Genomic DNA, 21,185 nt, shown 5'->3' on the forward strand with positions numbered 1-21,185 from the left:
TCTTCCAGTTCAAACTGCTCTAGGAGGGGCTCACGGAGACCACTGAGAGGCACCTTGGAATATCCAGCTTTCCGGAAAGTCCTCCTGGCTCTGTCCAAGTGCCTCCTGAACTCCCTGCCTGGTGAGGAAGGGCCTTTTGCAGGTATCTCAGCTGCTTGGCTGTAGAAAGTGCTTTTGATGACACTCTGTCTAGGAACAAAGACAGGTGGCTTGTCTGTCCCATCCCCAGGCGTCTCAGTCCTGTCCTTCTCGGATAAAACCGTGCCTGGTTCTTCTTTCCGGCACAGATGTGATGTGGATGGCTCAGCAGCACTGCTTCTCTGGGACTGCTCCCCTCTCTCATCTCCAAGTCTGGGGTGGACTTTCTCCTCCTTCTCCTTTAAGATACTTTCCATGAACTCCTTGGTTTCTGTAGGTGATTTGTCCCCCACCTCAGCTTTCGCTGCAGCGTACTTCCTTCTCATGGGTTTTACCGGGGGGACTGGGATTTTGGAGCGCTTCTCCTCTTCACTGGCGTGCTGTGGAGGCTCCTGATGGCTTGGTGCATCAAATACAGACAAATGCAGTTCAGGTGTGGAGCCAAAGTGCCTCTTCTTGGGGAAGTGAGAGTTCTCATTGTCTGAAGAGGAGCCACTGGTACTGGAGGACGTGCTCTCTTCAATGAGATGTCGGGAGATGGCCAGGGAGGTGTTGTCATGAGTCCTCTCCAGGATTTCTGGGATAGACCTCATCACCAGGATGGATTTATAGCACATCAGAGAGCGCTGAAGAGCAAAATGCAGCACAATCAGATGGGAATGTGGTAGGAGAACAGTAATGCAAGCAAACCAAACTGAACTTCTGTGCTCTTAAATTCCACACCTCCTGATTTAATGACACCTTGCCACCCTCTGCTACATATCCTCACTCCAGAGCTCATTTGCTCTCCAAGTGTTCTTCTTCTCCTCACCTTCACAGAGGTGAAACCATATGGACTTCATGGGACTTACTTGCTGTTGTGAATTGGGAAGCAGGACCCTGCTTGAGATTTTCAAAGGCAACCTGTCCACTCAAAGCAAATCAAAAAGGAGTTTTTAATGGCAGACATCAGAGGAGAGCCTAGCTGGGATAAATGGCCTTAAATCCACTGACTGCAGTACAACCAACCAACAGTGACTTAGGCCAAGGGAGGACCCTACCAGACTGTAGGAGGTAGGATTCACCTGCTTTAACTTCTGGCCTGTGTGAACTTGCAGCTGAAGCTGAGCAGCTCCCCTCTCCTGGGCACTGCCACAGAGAGGAACAGGCATCTTCAGAATGCAATCAATCTGATTATGTCAGAGAACTTCAGGAATAAAGGAATCTTCCTGGGTCCTGTCTATAACCCAGCATCAACTGCAAAGGCAGCCCAGGGTACCTAGAGTGCACCTGCATTAGACCAGATGATTCCAAGCACCAGAAGTCTAGAATCCATCAACCCCTCCCTCCTGGGCTTGTTTTCCATCCATAACCAAGCTGAGATCTCTGCTGTTCTCACTGTCCCAACCAGGATGCTAAAGGATGCAAATGTAACTACAAATCTCTATCTATGTAAGTGAACAACTCAGCATAGATTAAGACCAACTCACCTGCCACTTGCTCCGAGCCACAATGAACTTGAGCTGCTTGGTATTAATGAAATGAGCTGCTTCAAGGGGGACATTATGCTGCCAGGTGGAAGGAGAGGAAAAACATCAATTCCAGAGAAGCTGTTTGGTTTGGGGTTTGGTTTTGCTTTAAAGGATTCCCTCCTCCCAGAAGTTTCATTTAGGAAAGTTCCAACAGACCAAAGGCTACAGCCCCTTTGTGAGGAAGTCTCAGCTTTTCACTGACAAAAGCAAGCCCTGTTCAATGCATGGCATTAAACTCCTGTTTATCTTGTTGGTTCATGTTTAGCTCTTTTCCCTAGCAAGTTAAGGCATCAGAGTATCAGCCATAGCTTTGCTCTGCAAAGCCACACTTTCCATCCAGACATGTTGGCTCTTCTCAAGTCAGTGGTAACCTTTATCTTTTGAAAGGAAAGGTATCCTGGCATGTAAACACCAATGGGTCTCCACTTTCTGGAGAGCCATGTCTGAGCTCCTCTCTAGGACAGAAAGTAGGAGACCAACAGGAAAAATATCAACCAGCAAATAACTCCAAGCAGCTTTGCAAGCTGCCCCCACAAAAGTCTCTTCCCATTTGACTAATAAAGAAGCAGGACAAACTTACCATGAACCACTTGTGGGAAAGACAATCCAAAGCACTGGGCCTGTCTCTGAGAAGAGAAAAGATCACTGGGTTAGTAGCAAGCCACTTCTGATAGCAACCACAGGGTCTTTCTGAAGGTGCCTGCTTCACAGGGACACAAAGACATACTTCAGTGCATGGAGTCATGGAATGGTTTGGGTTGGAAAGGACCTTTAAAGGTCATCTAGTCCAACCCTCCTGCAGTCAGCAGGGATATCTTCAACTAGAGCAGGTTGCTCAGAGCCCCAACCAACCTGACCTGGAACTGTTCCAGGGATGGGGCATCTACCACCTCTGAGCAACCCAAGCCAGGGCCTCACCACCCTCAGTGTAAAAACTGTCTTCTTTATATCTAAATCTCACTAAATCTCTCTAAATCCATCACCTTTTGTCCTGTCAAAACAAGCCCTGCTGAAATGTCTGTCCCCAGCTCTCTGATGGCCCCCTTTAAGTACTGAAAGGCCACCAGAAGGTCTCCCTGGAGCCTTCTCTTGTCCAGGGTGAACAACCCAAACTTTTTCAGCCTGGCCTCACAGCAGAGGGCTTCCAGCCCTTTGACTATTGTTGTGGCCTCCTCTGGCCTCACTGCAGCAGGTCTGTGTCTTTCTAATGCTGAGGACTCCAGAGCTGGCCCCAGCACTGCAGATGGGGGTCTCACCAGAGCAGAGGGGCAGAATCCCCTTCCTCCACCTGCTGCCCATCCTGCTGGAGATCAGCCCAGGATATAGCTGGTTCAGGGCTGTGACCCTATGCTGCCAGATCTTGTCCAGCTTTTCAGTTACCAACACCCCCAAGTCTTCTCCACAGGGCTCCTCTCAACCCCATCATCCCCCAGCCTGTATTGTCACTGGGCTGTTGATACTGCTGTTATCTAGGCTGCTGTCTTGTAGCTGACAAACAAAACAGAAAGAGGCTTTCAACCCAAGGTTGAAAGGTTTCCTGCCCTTCAGGTGAAGCAATCCTCCTTTTCCGGTCTGCCAAACCCTGCAGATCCTTGGGAAGACCCCATGGCACTCTGTAGGGAGCCTGCTCAAGGGCAGGAGAGCAGCCCTAAGAATGACTTTGGCTCTGTAGGTGGTCAGAGGAAAAACAGCTTTGGCAGCAGGCAGACAGAACAGAAATGAAATTCAAAAGCAAGTGCCTGCTAACATGCCTTCCAGTCACCTTTTGTACTTGAGACTGCTTAATGGATGTGGTAAACATTATTTAATTCTCATAAAACTCTCTCTGTTCCAGTCCTTGCTCTGCCCACTTCTCTTTGTCAGTTTAGAAACTCATCTGCCTGGAGGAGTCAGGGAATGAGGGCATCACCGTGCCAGGAACAAGCCCATTTGGCATAATGGGGAACAATCAAGAAGAATTAGAGCACAGCACACCACACTTCCCTTGGTTTTCTGGTTTTCAAAGTAAGTGCAGCCCTAATGAGCTGAGATCTGCCTGCTGAGACACCAAGGTCTTGGCTCTAGGAAGCGCAAACGCGGCGCACTCACTTGGGGTTCTGCCGCAGGATCCCTTGCATGAAGTCCTTTGCATCTTCACTCAAGTGAACAACGTCAGGAATGGTCCATGAAATTTCCCCCTTCTGGATATTGAGCAGGGTTCCTCTGTCATTCTCCCCAGCAAATGGAGACTTGCATGTTAGGCTGATTTATTGAACATGAAACAAAAGCAGACAGGCTTTAGACTTCTGTCTGCTCTTCAGATGACAGAAGAGCAAATGCTCACATGGGGCACAAAATGCTTGAGGGACTCCATCTCCATGTGTGAAGGACTTGCAGTGCTTGTGAGCAATGCATCCACCAGCAGAGCATCTTTCAACCCAGCATCACATGGCACTTAACTGAATTATTTATCCCCATATCAAAGGGTTTGATTTGGAACAGCTACAGTAGGAGCAAGGAGGAGGCTTAACCTCTTCCACCACTCTCATTGCTAACTAAAAGGAGAGCAGCTTTCAGGTCAGGGACAACAGGGCAGGGAAAACAACCAAAGCCCTGGGCAAGCAGGAAAGAGTGAGTAAAGAAGAAAACCACACCAGAAATAGCCCTCATTATAGAAGGACTCAGTGCTTCACTCAGAATCCTCACAGAAGGTACTGGAGGGCCCTGACTGACAAAGGAACAAGTGAGTGTTTCCAAGAAGCTCTCTTTACCTTAAATATGTGATGACTCCAACAGCCCTGAGGAGAGAGGGAACAGAATGTCAGGTGTTCATCACCACTTGTCCATCACACAGTCCCTCTGTCTGCCACTAGACACCCTGGAACAGTAGGATCTCTTTCTTCTCCTCCTCTTTCCAAAGAAAACAAATCCCAAGAGCTGCTGCTCTCCACCTTCAATTTTTTCCCTCCTTTTAGCATGTTAAAAAATAATCATCAACTCATTCCTCACTTTGAAAGCACAAACAGAGAAGAGGAGGTTTGTTTGCCTTTTCTAGAAAGCCCCCTTAGGATCACCCTCCCTAGCTGCTGCCTCTAATGAAGATCATCTTCTCTGAGATGCTCCTTTGCATTCATTAGCTGTCAGAGCTCAATTAGGGTTGAATAAAACAGACAGAAGGAGCTTTAAAGAGCCCTGATGGGGTTCGGGCTCTCAGCGTTCACTCTCGGTTTATCATCACTGCTCCATTTACTTATTAACAGTAAATGGAAATTGAGGGCAGCTGAGGCAAAAGGCTCTTTAGAAAGATGAGAGGTTACCAGACATCAGTGGCTCTTGACACTGGGGAGAGAGAAACAATTTCTGGGGCAACAAACTCTGGAGATCCATATTTGCTGTACTGAGGCTCCAAGGGGGTGATCTTCTGAGCAAATCCAAAGTCACAGAGCTTAAGATCTTCCCTTTCAGGATAAACCATGAGGATGTTCAGTGGCTAGCAAAGGAAACAAAATTAAAAGGAGGATTGGTTTCTTTTTCTTGAAATCAGGCAAGATTTTTAGTTGCAAGGATAATTTGAAGAGAGGCTGTGATAAGCTAGGCCTGCCATTGTATGTTACCTTAATATCCAGATGAAGGATGTTGTTCTCATGAAGATATTTGATGCCTTCCAAAATTTGCCTGATATACAATTTGACCTGAAAAAATGGAATTGATGACAAGTATTGAACATTAGTAGTAAGGAAGGAAGTCCCTGATTCCACCAGTATTTTTAATCTGTGAGAGAGGGAGAGGCTGAACTAGAAATAGGGCTAGAGTGAACTTCCTGAACTACTTAACTTCAAGGGCAGGTTGGGTGAGAGGCCTCGAGCACAAGCCCTACAAGGAGAGGCTGAGGGAGCTGGGGTTGCTTAGCCTGGAGAAGAGGAGGCTCAGGGGAGACCTTCTTGCTCTCTACAGCTACCTGAAGGGAGGTTGTAGCCAGGTGGGGGTTGGTCTCTTCTCCCAGGCACCCAGCACCAGAACAAGAGGACACAGTCTCAAGCTGCACCAGGGGAAGTTTAGGCTGGAGGTGAAGAGAAAGTTCTTCCCAGAGAGAGTTGTTAGCCATTGGAATGTGCTGCCCAGGGAGGTGGTGGAGTCACCGTCCCTGGAGGTGTTCCAGAGGGGATTGGACGTGGCACTTGGTGCCATGGTTTATTCATGGGATCTGTGGTGACAGGTTGGACTTGATGATCTTTGAGGTCTCTTCCAACCTTGGTGATTCTGTGATTCTGTGACAAGGCCTTGAGCAACCTGACCTAGTGGAAGGTGTCCTTGCCCATGCTGGGTTGGTTGGAACTAGATGATCTTTAAGGTCCCTTCCAAACCAAACCATTCTATGATTCTTTGATGTTCATCCCTGAGCACCCCAAAGAACAATCCATTTTAGCAATAGCTATGGGACATCTGCCTGCTAGCTGGGAGATGTGAAACGTTTTGAGCTTGGAGGAGCACTAAGGATCTCAAAAAACAACCTCAGAAACTGTAGGGTTCAGCCCTTGGTTTGGAGACTGCAAAGGAGTGGCTGGGAGTACACTTGTGAAGAGGGCATAAAGTTTCATTAAACAAGTGAAGATACAGGAGCTGCAGGTGACAGACAGCAAGGAAGGGATGATAGCAGAGCAAAGAGCATCTGTATGGGGCTGAATGCAATGCTGGTGGTCAAAACCCTCTCAGAAAAAGAGCCAGCTAAGCAGTGAAAGCTGCTGGGAACACATTGTAAGGGCTGATTCTGTTTTGACAGATTACCAACTGATCACAGACAGTCCTCAAAGCAAAATGCAGCTGGAAGGTGCTCTGGTGGCAGCCACCAGCTCTGGGTTTTCAGCTGAGGCAGGCAGATTACCTCTGCTTCAGTGACGACGCTCTTCTTGAACAGGCGGTCAAGGAGCTCTTCGTTGGAGCATCTGCCAGGAGCATTAAGGGCAAACAGAACTACAGCTACAAGCTGGTTTTTCACTTTGTCACCACCTCTGTCCAGGTAGCAGCAGGATTTGGGAGGTGATCTCAGACAACGTGATCTGCAAGTAATTCAGTGCAGTCTCTGCTGCACCAATGTCTTTCTTGCTGGATTAGGCTTCTCTGAACCTGTGCTCCTGTCCTGCCCTAGGAGGAGAGGCTGAGAGCCCTGGGGCTTTTTAGTCTGCAGAAGAGAAGACTGAGAGGGGATTGAAGAAATATTTATAACTATCTGAGGGCTGGGGGTCAGGAGGGAGGGGACAGGCTCTGCTCAGCTGCACCCTGTGGTAGAACAAGGGGCAATGGATATAAACTCCAGCACAGGAGGTTCCACCTCAACATGAGGAGGAACTTCTTCCCTGTGAGGGTAACAGAGCCCTGGAGCAGGCTGCCCAGAGAGGTTGTGCAATCTCCTTCTCTGGAGACTTTCAAGACCCATCTGGATGCATTCCTCTGTGACCTGAGATAGATTCTACAGTCCTTCTCTGGTGGGGGGGGGGTTGGACTCAATGATCTCTGGAGGTCCCTTCCAACCCCTGATATCCTGTGATCCTGTCATGCTCCCTACAAGCAAGAGCATGGTATCACTCCTGGTGTGGAGTCACCATCCCTGGAGGTATTCAAAAAAGGCTTGGACGTGGCACTGAAGCCATGGGTTAGTTCTGAGATGTTAGGCTAGGTTTGACTTGATGATCTCTGAGGTCTTTTCCAACCTTGTTGATTCTATGAAAGGATACAGCTCCAGGATCAAAATCAGCGTTTTCCTCGTTTCAAAGTGATCCAGGAGCCTGGTGATCCTGTCGTGGGACAGCGAGGCCAGGATGTCCCTCTCCTGGTGAGCTCGAGCCTTTGTTTTGCTTCGCAGAGGAATGAACTTGGCGGCACAAGAGACCCTGTTCCCCTTGTGCACAACTCGTTTCACAAAGCTGAAGCAGCCCCTGCGTCAAAATCAAAGGAGAAGCCCTGCTCAGAGCTTGGTTCGAAGCCCTCTGCGCAGCAGGTGTAGACCTTTCCGTGTCCCAGGCTTTGACAGCTCCCTGCTGCTCCTCAAGGCTTAAGCTCTCCAACAACAGGCAGCTCATTTTCCTGTCTGCGGGGTGCTGTTGCCCTCTCCTGGCTGTCTCTAAAATTAAGGAGCGAATTAGCTTCATTTGCCGAGTTGGAGCTCATTCGGGGGCTACAGCCTTGAGCAGACAAAGGCTGATGCTCTTGGATCCCTGGGATGGACACGCTGCTTGTGATGCCCGTTGCCAAGATGTCAAACGTGGGCACCTGTCCTGCCGGCCTCTGGCTGGGATTTTTTCTGGTTGGAGCTACCTGGACCTATGTGCTGCATGGGCTCTCCCCATCCTCTGTCAGAAACCTCAGGGAAAGGTTTCCAGCACACCTCAATAGGATGATCTCCCACTTCTACCAGCACTTCGATCTTTTCAGGCCTTTCCATAGCCAGCCCCACCTCTGCTCCTGGTTACACATGCTCAGCAGCTCAGATGGGGAAGGAGATATTCTCCAGAAGTTACTTCTGGAGAAAAGGAGGCAGAGGGGAGACCTTCTTGTTGGGTTTGAAGAGAAAGAATTAATGGCTCTTGAGCTTGAAGCTCTTCTCCACACCTTCTCACTCTCTACAGCTCCCAAGGTGGTTGTAGTGAGGTGGGGTCAAGTCTCAAGTGATAGGACAAGAGGAAATGGTCTCAAGTTGCACCAGGGGAGGTTTAGACTGAATATTAAAACAAACTTCTTCACTGGAACTGTTCTCAAACCCTGGAACAAGCTCCCCAGGGAGGTGGTCAAATGCCTGTCCCTGCAGGGATTTAAGAGCTGCAGAGATGTGGTGCTGAGGGATGTGGTTTAGCACCAGGCTTTGTAGAGTTAGTTACTGGTTGGACTTGATGATCTCCAAGATGATTCTATGGTTCTGTGAAGTTAGGGAATTCATTTACCTTCCAATCTCCTGCTTAACCTCATAAAGGGAATGAAGCTTTCTCCTGGTGGCCACTTTCTTTGCCTCTTGGTCTTTCTTAGCTTTGGGAATGAAGGAGAATATCAGTGTTAACATTCAGACAATAGTGCCTCACTGGGAACATGCAAAGTCATTACAGGACAATATAAGGCCTGAAGAATTACAGGGGGGCTCTAAACTTCTGCACAGAATGCAGTGGAGCTGTTTGATGAGAGAAGCTTCGGGGATGCAGCTTTAGTCTGGAGAAGAGGAGGCTGGGGGGAGACTTCATTGCTTTCTACCACTACCTGAAAGGAGGTTGGAGTGAGCTGGGGGTCAGTTTACTCTCCCTTGTGTCAGGTGATGGAATGAGAGGAAATGGCCTCACATTTCCATGCCAGTTCATCACGTGTATGAAGAAAGGGGAAACAAAACTCTCATTTGCCTATGTATGACTGCAGGCCATTAGGTCACTTGCTCTTACACTGGATGCTGCCATGCTGGAAACACACAAAAGCTACACAGGAATGCAGAACAGATACCTTATGGGTACCAGAAGGTGAGCACAAGAGAGTACACATTGCAATGGCTGTGGAAGCAATTCCAGCAGCTGACAGCACAACATTACCTTCACGCACAACCAGCTCTGCCTTGCACAAAACCTCCCCTCCTGCATTTTTGGCAACACAGGTATAAACTCCACCATCTTCTGAGACAGCATTGTCCACAACTAAGAAATATGTTGTTCCTTCCTTCCCTTGATGGACCCTGTTGCTGTCTGTCAGCAATGAAGTGCCCTGAAAGAATGAAAGGACATTTTTGGCACTGGGAAATAAACCCCAACGTGAAAACAGAGGCTGCTTCTCCTCACAAAATGAGGCACAGGACCACAGCTATCTTAAAGCAAACAGACCTCACTGAAAAATGCTGGCTGAAGAAGGCCTCCATGTCTCCCTGTTTCCACATTACCCAACAATCTTTTGTTCCATAACCTATTCACAGGAGGACTGGGAGGGGCACCAGGGCTGTGGGGTTTATTCTTTGGCTCTCCCAGCACGCCATGCCTGAGCAGTGAGCCCAGGGCTCCTGCCTGGTCTCCAGCTTGGTTAGGCACTTGTGCTGCTTAATATATTCACAAATGCTCCAAATAAAGGGACAGGAGGAGTGTGTGCATTGTGAAGGTTTGCCACAGTGACACTGGAGCCAACACAAAGTGAGATGCATGGGAGGTGGTTGCAACAAAATCTATAGATGGGACCCAGAACCAGTGTAGATGAAAGAGCAGAAGGAATTCCCCACAGAAGTCCTTGCTATGGGGCTCTCTCTCATCCAGGGGAAAATCTGTGCTTACCTTAAACCACAAAACAGTTGGCTGAGGGGTTCCTTCAATGACTGCCTGAAACTTGGCACGCTCCCCACAATTCACCTGCACGTCCTCTATCGTCACTTGCATGTAGGGAGGACCTGGTGAGACACAAGAGTTTGCTGTGTGCACAGGGCCAGGACTTTATGAGGTGGAGTGACTCAAAGGGGATTTTTAGGACTGGCCATTTAGGATGATCATTGGCTTAATGTCAAGTCAGGAGATACCACAGCAGTGTGGTTGGGTTTCCTTATACAAGCATTACTTTTAAGCTTCTTATCTTCATGCTTCTCTCTTACACTTTCTGTTTAATTAACAGTTGCTACTCAAGGAATGGAAGTACTCAAAAGAACACCGACAGAGAAGACAAAGACAACCATGGGAAGACAGGGGAAATGGAAACAAGGTTCTCCCTTACTTGCTGGGGTCTTCTCTTCAGTCTTATACACACGAGTTCTTTCTGTAGTCTCAATATAAACTTCACTGTGTACATCCCAGACCACATCTCCTTCTCTTCTGTACCAATCTCCTGCCCCCGGGGCTGGTGATGTGCTTTAATGAAGCCCAAGAGAAAAGGTCATTACATAATTAAATACAACTACAGGGACAGGGGATTGCACCCTGCCATTGTTCTGTACTTGTAGAATTGCTTTGGTTGGAAAAGACCTCTAAGATCACTGAGTCCAACCTAGGACCCCCATGGCCATTAAACCATGTCCCAGAGTGCCATATCCACGCATTTCTTGAACACCTCCAGAGATGGTGACCCCACCACCTCCCTGGGCAACCTCTTCCAATCCCTGACCACTATTTCAGGCAAGAATTTTTTCCCTCATAATCTTCCCTGGCACAATTTCAGAGCCACCTCCTCTCATTCTAACACCTGATACTAAGGAGAAGAGACCAACCCCCACCTCACCCCATCCTCCTTTCAGGTAGTTGTAGAGAGCAATGAGGTCTCCTCTCAGCCTCCTCTTCTCCAGAGCAAAGAACCCCACTCCCCTCAGCTGCTTCTCATAAGACTTCTTCTCCAAACCCTTCACCAGCTTTGTTGTCTTTCTCTAGAGACACTCTAGCAACTCAATGTCTTTCTTACAATTAAAACAAGAATAATTTGGGGTTTTCTGGGGGGGATTCCCTCCAAGCTTTTCTATCTTTCTTGCACGATGCCTGTGTGAACAGGATTCTAAAACTAACAACAAACCTACAAGAATCACTTCAAGCCCCCACCTGCTTCCCCCACACCATGAAATTGCTCTCTTGCATCAGAGTCCTTTGGAAGTGGAAGTGTTCGGCGCCAGGTTGGATGGGGCTTGGAGCAACCTGCTCTAGCAGAAGGTGTCCCTGCCCAGGGGCCCCTGCAGCAGGGGTGGAACTAAATGATTGTTTAAGGTCTCTTCCAACACAAAGCATTCTGTGACTCTGTGAGATCTGTCTGTTGAGCTGGGGTTTACCTGGTTATAGGAACAGTGCGCTCCTGAGTGCTGTCATCTCCAGCTGCTCTTTCTTCACGGGAAAGCCTAGGGCTGGCTGTTGGCACCCTTGGTTCTTCATCTGGAATCTGCCTTTGTGCTTTCTCTGGCAGCAGAAATAGGGCAAGTTAGACACATCACCTGTGACAGCACATCTGAAACCCAAAGCAAACCTTTGGGGCCATCTGTAGTCTGCTTTGTGTCAGAACAAAGTCCACCTGGCCTGAGCTGAGTGCAGTCACTGAAGCTAAGAGGAGAGTTTGGCCCATATCACACATATGAGACAGTCATATGAAGCAAAGGGCTTGGATAGCATCACAGAGACTGAATGATGTCACACTGCTGGCTGGGCAAAACTAATTTTGCTGTAGGGAAGCACACAGAGACAAAAACAGGAGAGGTGGTCAGTAGGGACAGGAAGAAATAGGATGACTGGAAGGACAGTGTGAGTTCAATACATCCCTTACAGGAGATGTTTGAGTTCCAGCTCCGGGCTATGATGAAATCATAGAATCATTTAGGTTGGAAGAGACCTCTCAGATCATTGAGCCCAACCATTAGCTCATCACTGCCAAGTCTACCCCTAAACCATGTCCCTCAACCATGTCCCTCAGCACCTCCACAGATGTCCAGTGTTAGCTTCATGCACATGAGTGCTTTGATTAAACTTTGTGTTACAGGAGTAGTTCGTGGCTCATTGGTGCAATCACAGACAGCATCAGAGACATGAGTGAGCTTACTGCAAACTGGTGGTCAAGGCAGGCCCTGGCTGGGGCTACAGTTCATATGCAGGTAGTGTTGAGGTATGCTAATATGGAGGACCTGCTGATGTTCTAACATCAGCGACGGTGCATCTCTGTTGGGCTCTTTGGAAATGTCCCTGCACAAATCCCAGCTACACCGGAACAAGATTTGACATCTGGGGCTTACAGGAACAAGGAAACAAAGGTGGTGCAGCTTGATGACACTTTGGGCATTGTTCAGCTTTTATTATGAATTATGCACTCAGATACATCCTCCAAAACTGGCTTGCTCTGCCATTCCCCAAGTGCCTGATTGTCTTTTGGTACTGACCACCATCTGAGGAGAAAAGGTTCAATCTTCTCCCCACTGGGAAGAGCCTTTTTGAGGAGCACTCAAGGGATGCTTGGTGTTGGCTGGTTTTCTAGAAATGACAGAAATTAGCTCTCTTGGGGTGGGAAGCATGGTTAGTCAAGGCATTCCTGGCAGGGGCAGAGATCCCAGGCAGGTGGGATTCTGCTTTGCCACTGCCAGCGCTATTGAAAGACTTGCCTTGTTTTCGTTCAGAGCATGTGAAGCTGTCAAGCCTCCACCTGATAAAAACCATTTCTCATGTTACTAACACATTTAGTTTTCTCAGGTGAAAGGACAGCAAACCCATCTCATTCACTGCTCTGTTGTCTCTGTAGCTGAGACTAAGGCAATGCTCTGCTGGTTCACTTATTTGCATAAGAATTTTGAGTCATCCTGCTTCATCAGAGGATCACTCTAAGAGTATTTTCTATTAGAAATGGGGGGAAAGGGTTTAAAATCCTGTCATGTTTAAATTTTGGGTCTGATTCCATGAAACTCAACACAAGGAGGGATTTCTTTACTGTAAGGGTCACAGAGCACTGGAGCAGGCTGCCCAGAGGGGTTGTGGAGTCTCCTTCTCTGGAGACTTTCAAGACCCATCTGGATGTGTTCCTGTGTGACCTGAGCTAGATTGTATGGTCCTCCTCTGGCAGGGGGGTTGGACTTGATGATCTCTTTTGGCCCCTTCCAACCCCTGGCATCCTGTGAAATGTTTCTGTCCTTCTTAAAGTTAAGACAGGAATATCTTTTTTTCCTTTAAACAGCACCTGGAGGTTAAGGGCTGAGGGCTATTTGACATTATCCTTTTAAAGTTAGTACTGCTGGAGGACAGTTAGTCTGACCTGACACAGAGGCAGCTTACACAAGTTGTTATGGCAGAAGCAGAAGGAAGAGTGGAAGGGTTGCCTCTTATTCACAGTAAAAACAAAGCAGAGACAGAAGACTTCTCCTACTAGCAAGACACAGTCCCACACTTCATGGCTTTGAATCACATGTAAACTGCTAAGGGGCTACCAAGGCTGGTAGAAAGGTGAAAGTGATGCACTCAGTGTCTTAGAAAGCCTCTGACAGTTGACACAGGAGTGCTAAACACACTTCCAGCTTGTTTATGGCCAACAATAACAGAAAATCAACCTCCTTTACCCATTCCAAATGGAAAAACAAACCCCAAACCACAAATGACTTCCAGAAATGTAAAGGAGGGATCCCACCCCACCTCTCCACCCAAAACAACCACAGTCCAGGTCAAAAGCTCCAAGGTGGAGTAAATCCCATCCCTCCATTTCTGGCAGGTGATGAACCTAGACACAGTTTCCAAGCACCTCCTGTTTTCAGAAAGATCTGCCCAAACTTGTGGTCAGCCTAATCCCAACCCACAGCTCCATGTTGCTTTGGGTCTGAATGTCCTCTTAATCTTCAGTTGCTCAAGAAAACCCCAACAAAACACAAAATTAAGGGAAAAAAATATCATTATTGATGTATTGAATATTTTTATCTCTCTTGACTCCCATGGGACATCTTCCAGACTCACACCAAACCTACCATGCCCTCCAGCAGCCTGGGTTTGGGTACTGGCTTCATGAACTAGCACAGAGGACCTGGCTGCTCTTTCTGAGTGCTCTGAAGGAATGGACCCATAAAGGCCAAGGCCATCAGCTCCTCCTTGCATGCCTGGGGGAAGAGTCACCAGGAGTGATGCCGAGTCCATGAGCTTCCTTAGAGCTGTCTTGATCTCTTTATCAGCACGCTGAAGCGAGGCCTGGACAGAAGTCTCCATCTCTGGCTGTGAGGAAGTCATTCCTACAGACAAGAAGAACAGCTTTTCTCTCTCCAGGGTAACAGGAAAACAGCAGCAGCAGCCAACCCATGGAAATACTTCAGTGGTATGGTTTTCCCCTTCTAGAGTAGAGAGCTGATGCAGAACTGGTCGCTCCAGCAAGGGGAACATAGCTAAGACTTAAAATAAGAAGGCTGACAGAACAGGCTTTGGGAAGACATATCTCACCAGGCTGGGGACACTGTGCCACACTGCTCACACATTCAGACTCTCCAGACAGTAGGACAAAGGCTCCATCTCCCAGCTCAGCCTTACACTGGCTCATCTGTCAAAAACATCCTTGTTAAGATCAGTCAAAGGAACCCAGCAGTGACTCCCTGCACCAGTACAGACCCCGTGTGCAAGGACAACATTCCCTGCTCACAGGGGAGGAGGAGAGTGAGCAGGTACTAGCCTGCTCACTAGCAGGTACAGGGATGCTGGAGAAGAGAGGTCTGTCCTGCTTCCTGAGTCTATAAGGCTGAGATGATGGCAGACAAGCTCCTCCTTGCTCTAGAGTGATGTGTTTGTCCTATATTACAATGTCTGAATGTTCTCACTGAGCTTTGGGGCACCTGAGGCTTTAAAATTTGCACTGGACTAAGCCTTTGCAAGATACTCTAGAAGCAAAATCACCTGCCCTGTACAGTAGTGCAGTTGTGCATAGGGAAGCATGATACACAGGGGGGTAGAACTCCTGCCTCAAGGAACAAAAGGTTTCCACAGAGAAAAATGGATTTTCAAGCTTCTGTCTTTGCAGAATGGCCACCCAGGAGACAAATACCATGGTCTCATCCCCACTCAGTGCTGGCAGAAGAAGCTAGGCTAAGATGGGACTATAGGACCTCAGCAGCTCATCTCACCCAGTCTCCTTCCTCACATCTTGAAGAGGCACTACAAAAGGACAGATGGTAGCCAGGAAACCCCTCAGGTAACCATAAATGCAGACAAAGTGCATGTCAGATTAAAACCATTCATCATGTTCATGATGGGAGAGCTTGCCAAGCAAGGCTGCAGACTCAAACAATCGTGTGCTGAAATAAAACCACGAGCAGTTGGCACACAAATGACCCTGACTTGATTAGTGTCGCTGGCACTGGAGCACGTCCTGAGGCTCTTTTGATTCTGCTCCTTTGCCAGCCTTAAAAGAGTAAATGTACATGCCAGACCTCAGCAGGTAAAGCTGAACGTTGTGTTTGGATCAGCCCCCTTTGCAGACTTCTCACCTGATTTCTGTTTTCCATGTCTCCACATGTGGCATAGTGGTTATCAGAGCATCACAGAGTGGTATGGATTGGAAGAGGCCTTAAAGATCACCTAGTTCCAACCCCCCTTTCCACAAGCAGGGACATCTCCCACTAGACCAGGTTGCTCAAAGCCCCATCCAGCCTGGCCTTGAGCCCTTCCAAGCAGAGGGAGTATTTCAGTTGGGGGGTTGTTGATGCAAAGAGCAAACTTTGCTCTCACAGTGCCCCACACAGCCCTAGGCTGGGTAGAAGACCTTTAAATATTCTTCCACATAAATATTTTGATTCTCTGGTGTTCCTGTTGGGATTGCTGCCTACTGGTGCTCTCCTATGAGCTGGGCAGCTGCCAACAAATGAACTGTTTGGAAAGGCAGGAAGCACTCTTGGTCTCTCACAATGAGAACAATATATCCAGGGGTGTAATGTATATCCAGGTTATATATACCCACAAGTCTCTCCCGTTATGTTAATAACCATCACTTTCCTCCCTGTTCAGGGGGGTTACACACTGTGAGTCTGGGGAGCCTAAATATTAGCTGAGGTATGTCAAACTAACACCTCAGTGATGGACAGCCTTTGTCCTACTTCTAAAATCTCAGCCATGAACCTTTCCACCCATCTCCTGAGGCAAGAGCAGGAACACCAGACTGACATGGATCGTGAAGCTCCAGTTCGGTGTCCAAGAAGGACCCAAGAGGATGAGCACCATTCACAAGTACTGACTCACAGATCTGAGTTGCAAATATCCCTAAGAACAAGTTCTTCCTTTTCAGCACTTCTGAAACTGCCCATCAAAAGGGGAGCCAGAACTCAACTGCATTCAGGTTCTTGGGTGGCAACCCAGCTTCTGCTGAAGTCAATGCACTGAAGCCATCAGTGGATGAGCTGACGGACAACCAAGTGAATAGAGAAGAACACAGAAACCCAAGGAGGTCAATGACAGCTGATGCAAGACATTTATTGATATGAACTCAGCATCTAACAGCATATCTTCATTTTGATTTTTTTGGGGTGTGTTTCTCCTTTTTTTTAACCCTTTTGTACCTCAAGCAAACTGAAGTTTCCACTTGATTAAAACCCATTTACCTGCAGGGATTGGAGTCAAACGTTCTTTGTGTTAAATAGTTTTCGACACAGCTGTAGCATTTCAGCCACAGGAGGTGAATCCCCACATGTCTCATGAGATATCTACACAGTTTAATCACATACAAGCATCATTTTTAACCTCTAGGAAAATATCCTGCAAGTGTATGCAATGAACCTCTCATAAACCTTTCACCTTTTTTGGAGCAGAGTCCTGCATAGGATTTTTGTTTAATGCCTTTTTGACTGATTTGGTTTTGATTTTTCTTTCTTTTTTCTCCCCCCCTTAAAATCCCAAAGGAAATGTAAACAGATGTTAATTGCTTTGAGCTAATGAATCAAAGGATAGTTATTTCTTCTACCTCCATCTGAACTGCAACCTTTTAACCTAGCAAAACAGAGCACGAACCACAACAGGTGGCGCCTCCACGTTTCTTTCACGTCTTTAGGATGGATATGGTGTTTCTGAGGACTGCCTTACAGCAAGTTCTTTTCTCAGCAGTACCTTTGTAAATCTGAATCGAATCCACTTCTGTGGAATTATTCTAGATTGAGGCTGGAGTGACTGAGATCAGAAGCAGGCCCGATAGAAAAGGAAAGAGGTTTGCTGTATGTTGTTGCTTTCCAGTGCAATATATGACCAAAGTAAAATACAATAAAATAGCACTAATACATGTCCATCATATTGCTTAATTATAAAACTAACAGTATAAACCAAGGAGATGGTATAAAAAAATGGGAGAATGACATAAAAGAGGCTTTCTCTCACCACATGGCGTCACTGGCAAAGCATTCTGTAGGGTGAGGGTAGTGCACAGGATATCACACCAACCTTGAAAGTAAAAGGCTGTGAAATCAATATGCTCCTTCCAATCAGCACATGATCAAGGTGCAGCCACAGATGGGAAGAGAAAAAAATGTTTTGTTTTTCTACAAGCACCTTTGTTTTTGGGAAGTCAGTCCCTGTTAGCAGCGATACTGCCCAGAGGACTCCAGAACAAGCTTCACAAGATCACTCAGCTGGGAAACGCTGGGGCAACATCACACATACAATTCCAAGGCAGAAACTCATTCAATCCTCTCTCTTTGTGCTGGTTAAAAATCCATCTGTGTCTGACCAAATCTGCTTTCCCTACACCATCTAAACTGAAACATTTTCTATCATGACACAACTCAGGTGGGACAAGGTGTTGGGACTTTTCAACCCCTATCCCTGTCGGAGAGGGCCATGCTTGGTCCTACTGAGATCAATGCCAAACTCCAGCTGACTTCAGCTGTGACCAATATTGGGATTCACAAGCTCATTACTCTCCAGGGCTGAGAAACTTGTTGAAGGTCTGTGCAACATCCATTTTGGGTGAAGCCAACAGGAATGGGCTATGCTCAGTGCATCTTAGCTTTCCCCTCACTCAGCGCTCCTGCTGCCAAGCCTCAGAGGAATTCCAGAGAAGGCAGCACCTCTATCAAGGCAGCTCCAGATATATGCTTACAGTAACATGATGCAATTGCAATGGGCACTGCTTCCAAGCAGCCCAGTATATTTTATACAGATGTATTTTCCAACCAGGCATTTATGGTAAAGATCTCTTTGCTTATTCATTTGAAAACTCTCTTTGTGCTCCTGCTGCCTTGCCCAGTGGTCAGTCTCTTGGAGCACACAGGGGAGATCTCAGCCATCAACCTGTTAACAGCAATGTTTCACCACTGGCAGGTGCAGGAGAATATTCCTTCCAGTAATACTTCTTGGCAAGGACCACGTTTGTGGTTCCTGGCATATGTTAGCATTGAATTGCAGGTGCAGTAATTTTGTGCAGCACTTTAATCTTTGGTTGCACCTTAAGTAAATCTATGTTTTAAGAGATACGGTTTCTAAAGCCACAGGTAGGTTTCATCCACCATGAAACCTTCAGGCAGCTAGGAAGTGGACATGAAAAACAGCAGTCATTTAAAGGTGGTCTTTCTCTACTTAAAGCAGAAGCAAGCAGCAAGATCCTTGCTTCCTCAAGCCAGGGGGATTTTCACCGCTGGCTTCAGTCAAATCAGGATTTCAGCCAAAAGGGCTGAGCAGCCCTCTGCGTCCCTAGCAAATGCAGTGTTTTCTGTATGTCTCATTCCAGGGCAGAAGTTTAAAATGATGGAGCCAGGACACTGAAAAGTTTATGAAGAAACATTGAGAGTGCTGAATGGTGTCACAAGTGCATGGCAGAGCCAAAGCAGTGGTGAGGCTTCATGACCTTCAGGCACGCACAGCCACAGGAGGTCACGTTAGCTGGAAACGATCCTCCTATCCTGGGCTGCTGAAGGCTGCTTGGAAACCTCGGACACTGCCACCTCCTTGCCACACCATGATGCACAAATTGGCACTTGAAAGGATTGTTGAGTTCATGGAGAAAAGAAAAAAAAAAATCAAACAAACAAAAAATCACTTATGCATTGAGATTCCTGTTGTAGGCTTTTCCTAAACCTCCCTTCCCTGCTCTGCTATGGAATGATAAATGGCCCCAGCCTCTTGCCCCTTGCCCTTTAGGTGCCATAGAATCCTAGAGTCACAGACTGGTTTAGGTTGGAAGGGACTTGAAAGATCATCTAGTTCCAACCCCTCCTACCATGTGCAGGGACACCTTCCACTTTCAAAACTGCAAACTCCTCTGAGAGACATGTTCCCTTTAAGACTGGAAAAGCTCAACATAGTGTCTTGAAGCACACTTTCCTCGCAGGTATTCCCTCCTACAACATCACCTCGAGTTCTTTGCCGCCAAGTCCTCTCACCTACAACAATTTGCAATAGTTTTAGTTTTTGGGGTTTGTTTTTGTGGTGTGGGTTTGGTGGGGTTTTTTTTGTCTGAAACACTGCTTTCTGTTGTGTTAAAAGTGATGCTTGCATCTCCTCAGCTTTGGGAGAGGTCTTCTGTGCTGATGTGCAAGGTGACAGGCTCGCCAACGGTCCCGTAGCTGAGGGTTCTGGTGGAAACTTCGGTTTTAAAGCTCGACTGTCCGTTGTCTGCTGAGAGCTGGACTTCGGTGCAGAAAGAGGGCTTCACTGTGAAGGAAGGAGCAGGGGCAGCTGCTGCCGTGGCTGCATGCACTCCTGCCACGCAGGCGTCACTCACGTGGAAAGAGATGTTTGAGGGGCCCACAGATTGCACGCCGGTGACTCTGGATGCCGACACGAACACGCCCCCAGGAATGTGCTCCTCAAACTGGCTGAAAAACCTCTGCCTGGGCTCGGGCACCACAGGTCTGCCCAGGCTGAGCAGCACTGGCTTCCCAACCGTGGGCTCATTGATCTCTGTCTGGAGCACGGAGATCTCGCAGGGCTTCTCTGCTGCGTGGCTCTGACCGTCACACCCGTAGGTCTCGCCCTCTTCAGGAACGTAATCTTCAAGGTCCTCCAAAGTCAATACTTTGCCATTGTGGGTTAGGATCTTGTGTTCCCGGGTGCTAATGTCATCTGTCTGTAGTTCCTCTGGTTCATCAACTATCATGACATTATCCTCTTCTGTGAGGACATCTTGCACTACTTCGGGTCCCCCTTCTTCAACGGGCCAAGATTCATCCAATTCCTCTACCTCTTCCTCAACCTCTGGACTCACTAATGAGAATAGAAGTTCGTGCTGGCCTGGAGCAGCTGTCTCAATACTGAACACCAAAGGCTCACCCCTGCAGGCAAGCAGTGGTGGTGAGCCCTCTGACCCTTGGTGAGCACTTGCCTCCTGTGGGAAGCTCTTTCCTTCTGTTCCATAATCCATACATGAATTATTTCCTGGTTGCTCCGGTCCACATGGGGAGCTTCTATCTTCGCTGCTGACTTGGGCTCCTTCCTGCTCAGCTGCATACACCAGGGGCTGGATATCAGCTTCAGGGAGACCATCACTGGGCAAAGATTTTGACTGTTCCACCAACTTATTGTTGGAGTTGTTTGTGTTTGGGTCATCTTCTGGGGAGCGCCCAGGCCTTGGGCTGGGAAAAGTGAACGTTAACACCCCTGAATCATCTTTTTCTTGTTTTGCTGGGGAAGAGCCTCTTTTCCTTGCAGGTTTTGGTGATTTCTTCACCTTGAATTCGATTATTTCTTCCACTTCGACCCATTTGGGCTTTTCCTCACCCACTTTGGTCTCTGCGATGACAGCTCCAGCTGCTGCTCCTTGCCTGTCCTCTGGTTCTGTGACAAACAGCATGGGGACAGCTGACTTGGGTGTTGCCTCCTGCTCGTATCTGTGGACTGGCTGCCTGATCTTTGAGACATACAGCGGCTCTGGAGTCGGCTCCGCTCTCGGGGAGCGGGAGGGCGACCGTGAAGGAGAGCGTGCAGGAGAAACCCTTCCCCTTTGTCTCGGGTTCTTCACCACAGTGGTTATCGTTTCCTCTCTGATGACAGAAAGGGTTGGAATGGAGTTGGCAGGAAGATGAGAACTCTTTTTGGGGGGGGAGCCACACTCCATCAGCACATGCCACGGTCGGTCTAGGTGCTAGGGGGCTGGGGGTTAGTTTTGTGAGCGCTCCAGCTTGCGGCGAAGCGTTGTCATTTCAGAGGGGATACACACCCC

At 47.9% G+C, this 21,185-nt stretch overlaps 2 protein-coding genes across 2 annotated transcripts in view; both read right to left on the minus strand.

Annotated features, from left to right (window-relative positions):
* Window positions 1-655: 655 nt before the first annotated feature.
* LOC104298111 (obscurin) lies at window positions 656-15,562 on the minus strand. The gene is made up of 8 exons (XM_054171282.1): window positions 15,535-15,562; window positions 11,380-11,503; window positions 10,344-10,477; window positions 9,914-10,026; window positions 9,191-9,359; window positions 2,230-2,275; window positions 1,608-1,685; window positions 656-764 (listed from the first exon to the last, which is right to left on the minus strand). The coding sequence occupies exons 1-8, from the start codon at window positions 15,560-15,562 to the stop codon at window positions 755-757; spliced, it is 702 nt and encodes a 233-aa protein (XP_054027257.1). The 3' UTR covers window positions 656-754.
* A 3,908-nt stretch (window positions 15,563-19,470) lies between these two features.
* The window catches only part of OBSCN (obscurin, cytoskeletal calmodulin and titin-interacting RhoGEF), a 142,868-nt gene continuing 141,153 nt past the window's right edge, over window positions 19,471-21,185 (minus strand). Inside the window, exon 94 of the mRNA XM_054171381.1 lies at window positions 19,471-21,006. Within this exon, the coding sequence (XP_054027356.1) occupies window positions 19,527-21,006 (1,480 nt within the window). The 3' untranslated portion in view covers window positions 19,471-19,526. The remainder of the gene's footprint in view (window positions 21,007-21,185) is intronic.

The sequence above is a fragment of the Dryobates pubescens genome, chromosome 21 (assembly GCF_014839835.1).
Source record: "Dryobates pubescens isolate bDryPub1 chromosome 21, bDryPub1.pri, whole genome shotgun sequence".
Taxonomy (NCBI): domain Eukaryota; kingdom Metazoa; phylum Chordata; class Aves; order Piciformes; family Picidae; genus Dryobates; species Dryobates pubescens.

What these genes read in the sequence shown, in the direction of transcription:
- LOC104298111 (XM_054171282.1), bottom strand. Translation starts at nt 15,562, where the DNA reads ATGTGGAGACATGGAAAACAGAAATCAG. An exon ending in TGAAGAGAAGACCCCAGCAA is followed by an intron (nt 10,027 to 10,343) that starts GTAAGGGAGAAC and finishes GTGTCTCACCAG; the next exon opens with GTCCTCCCTACATGCAAGTG. An exon ending in AGAGCTGGTTGTGCGTGAAG is followed by an intron (nt 2,276 to 9,190) that starts GTAATGTTGTGC and finishes TTCTCTTCTCAG; the next exon opens with AGACAGGCCCAGTGCTTTGG.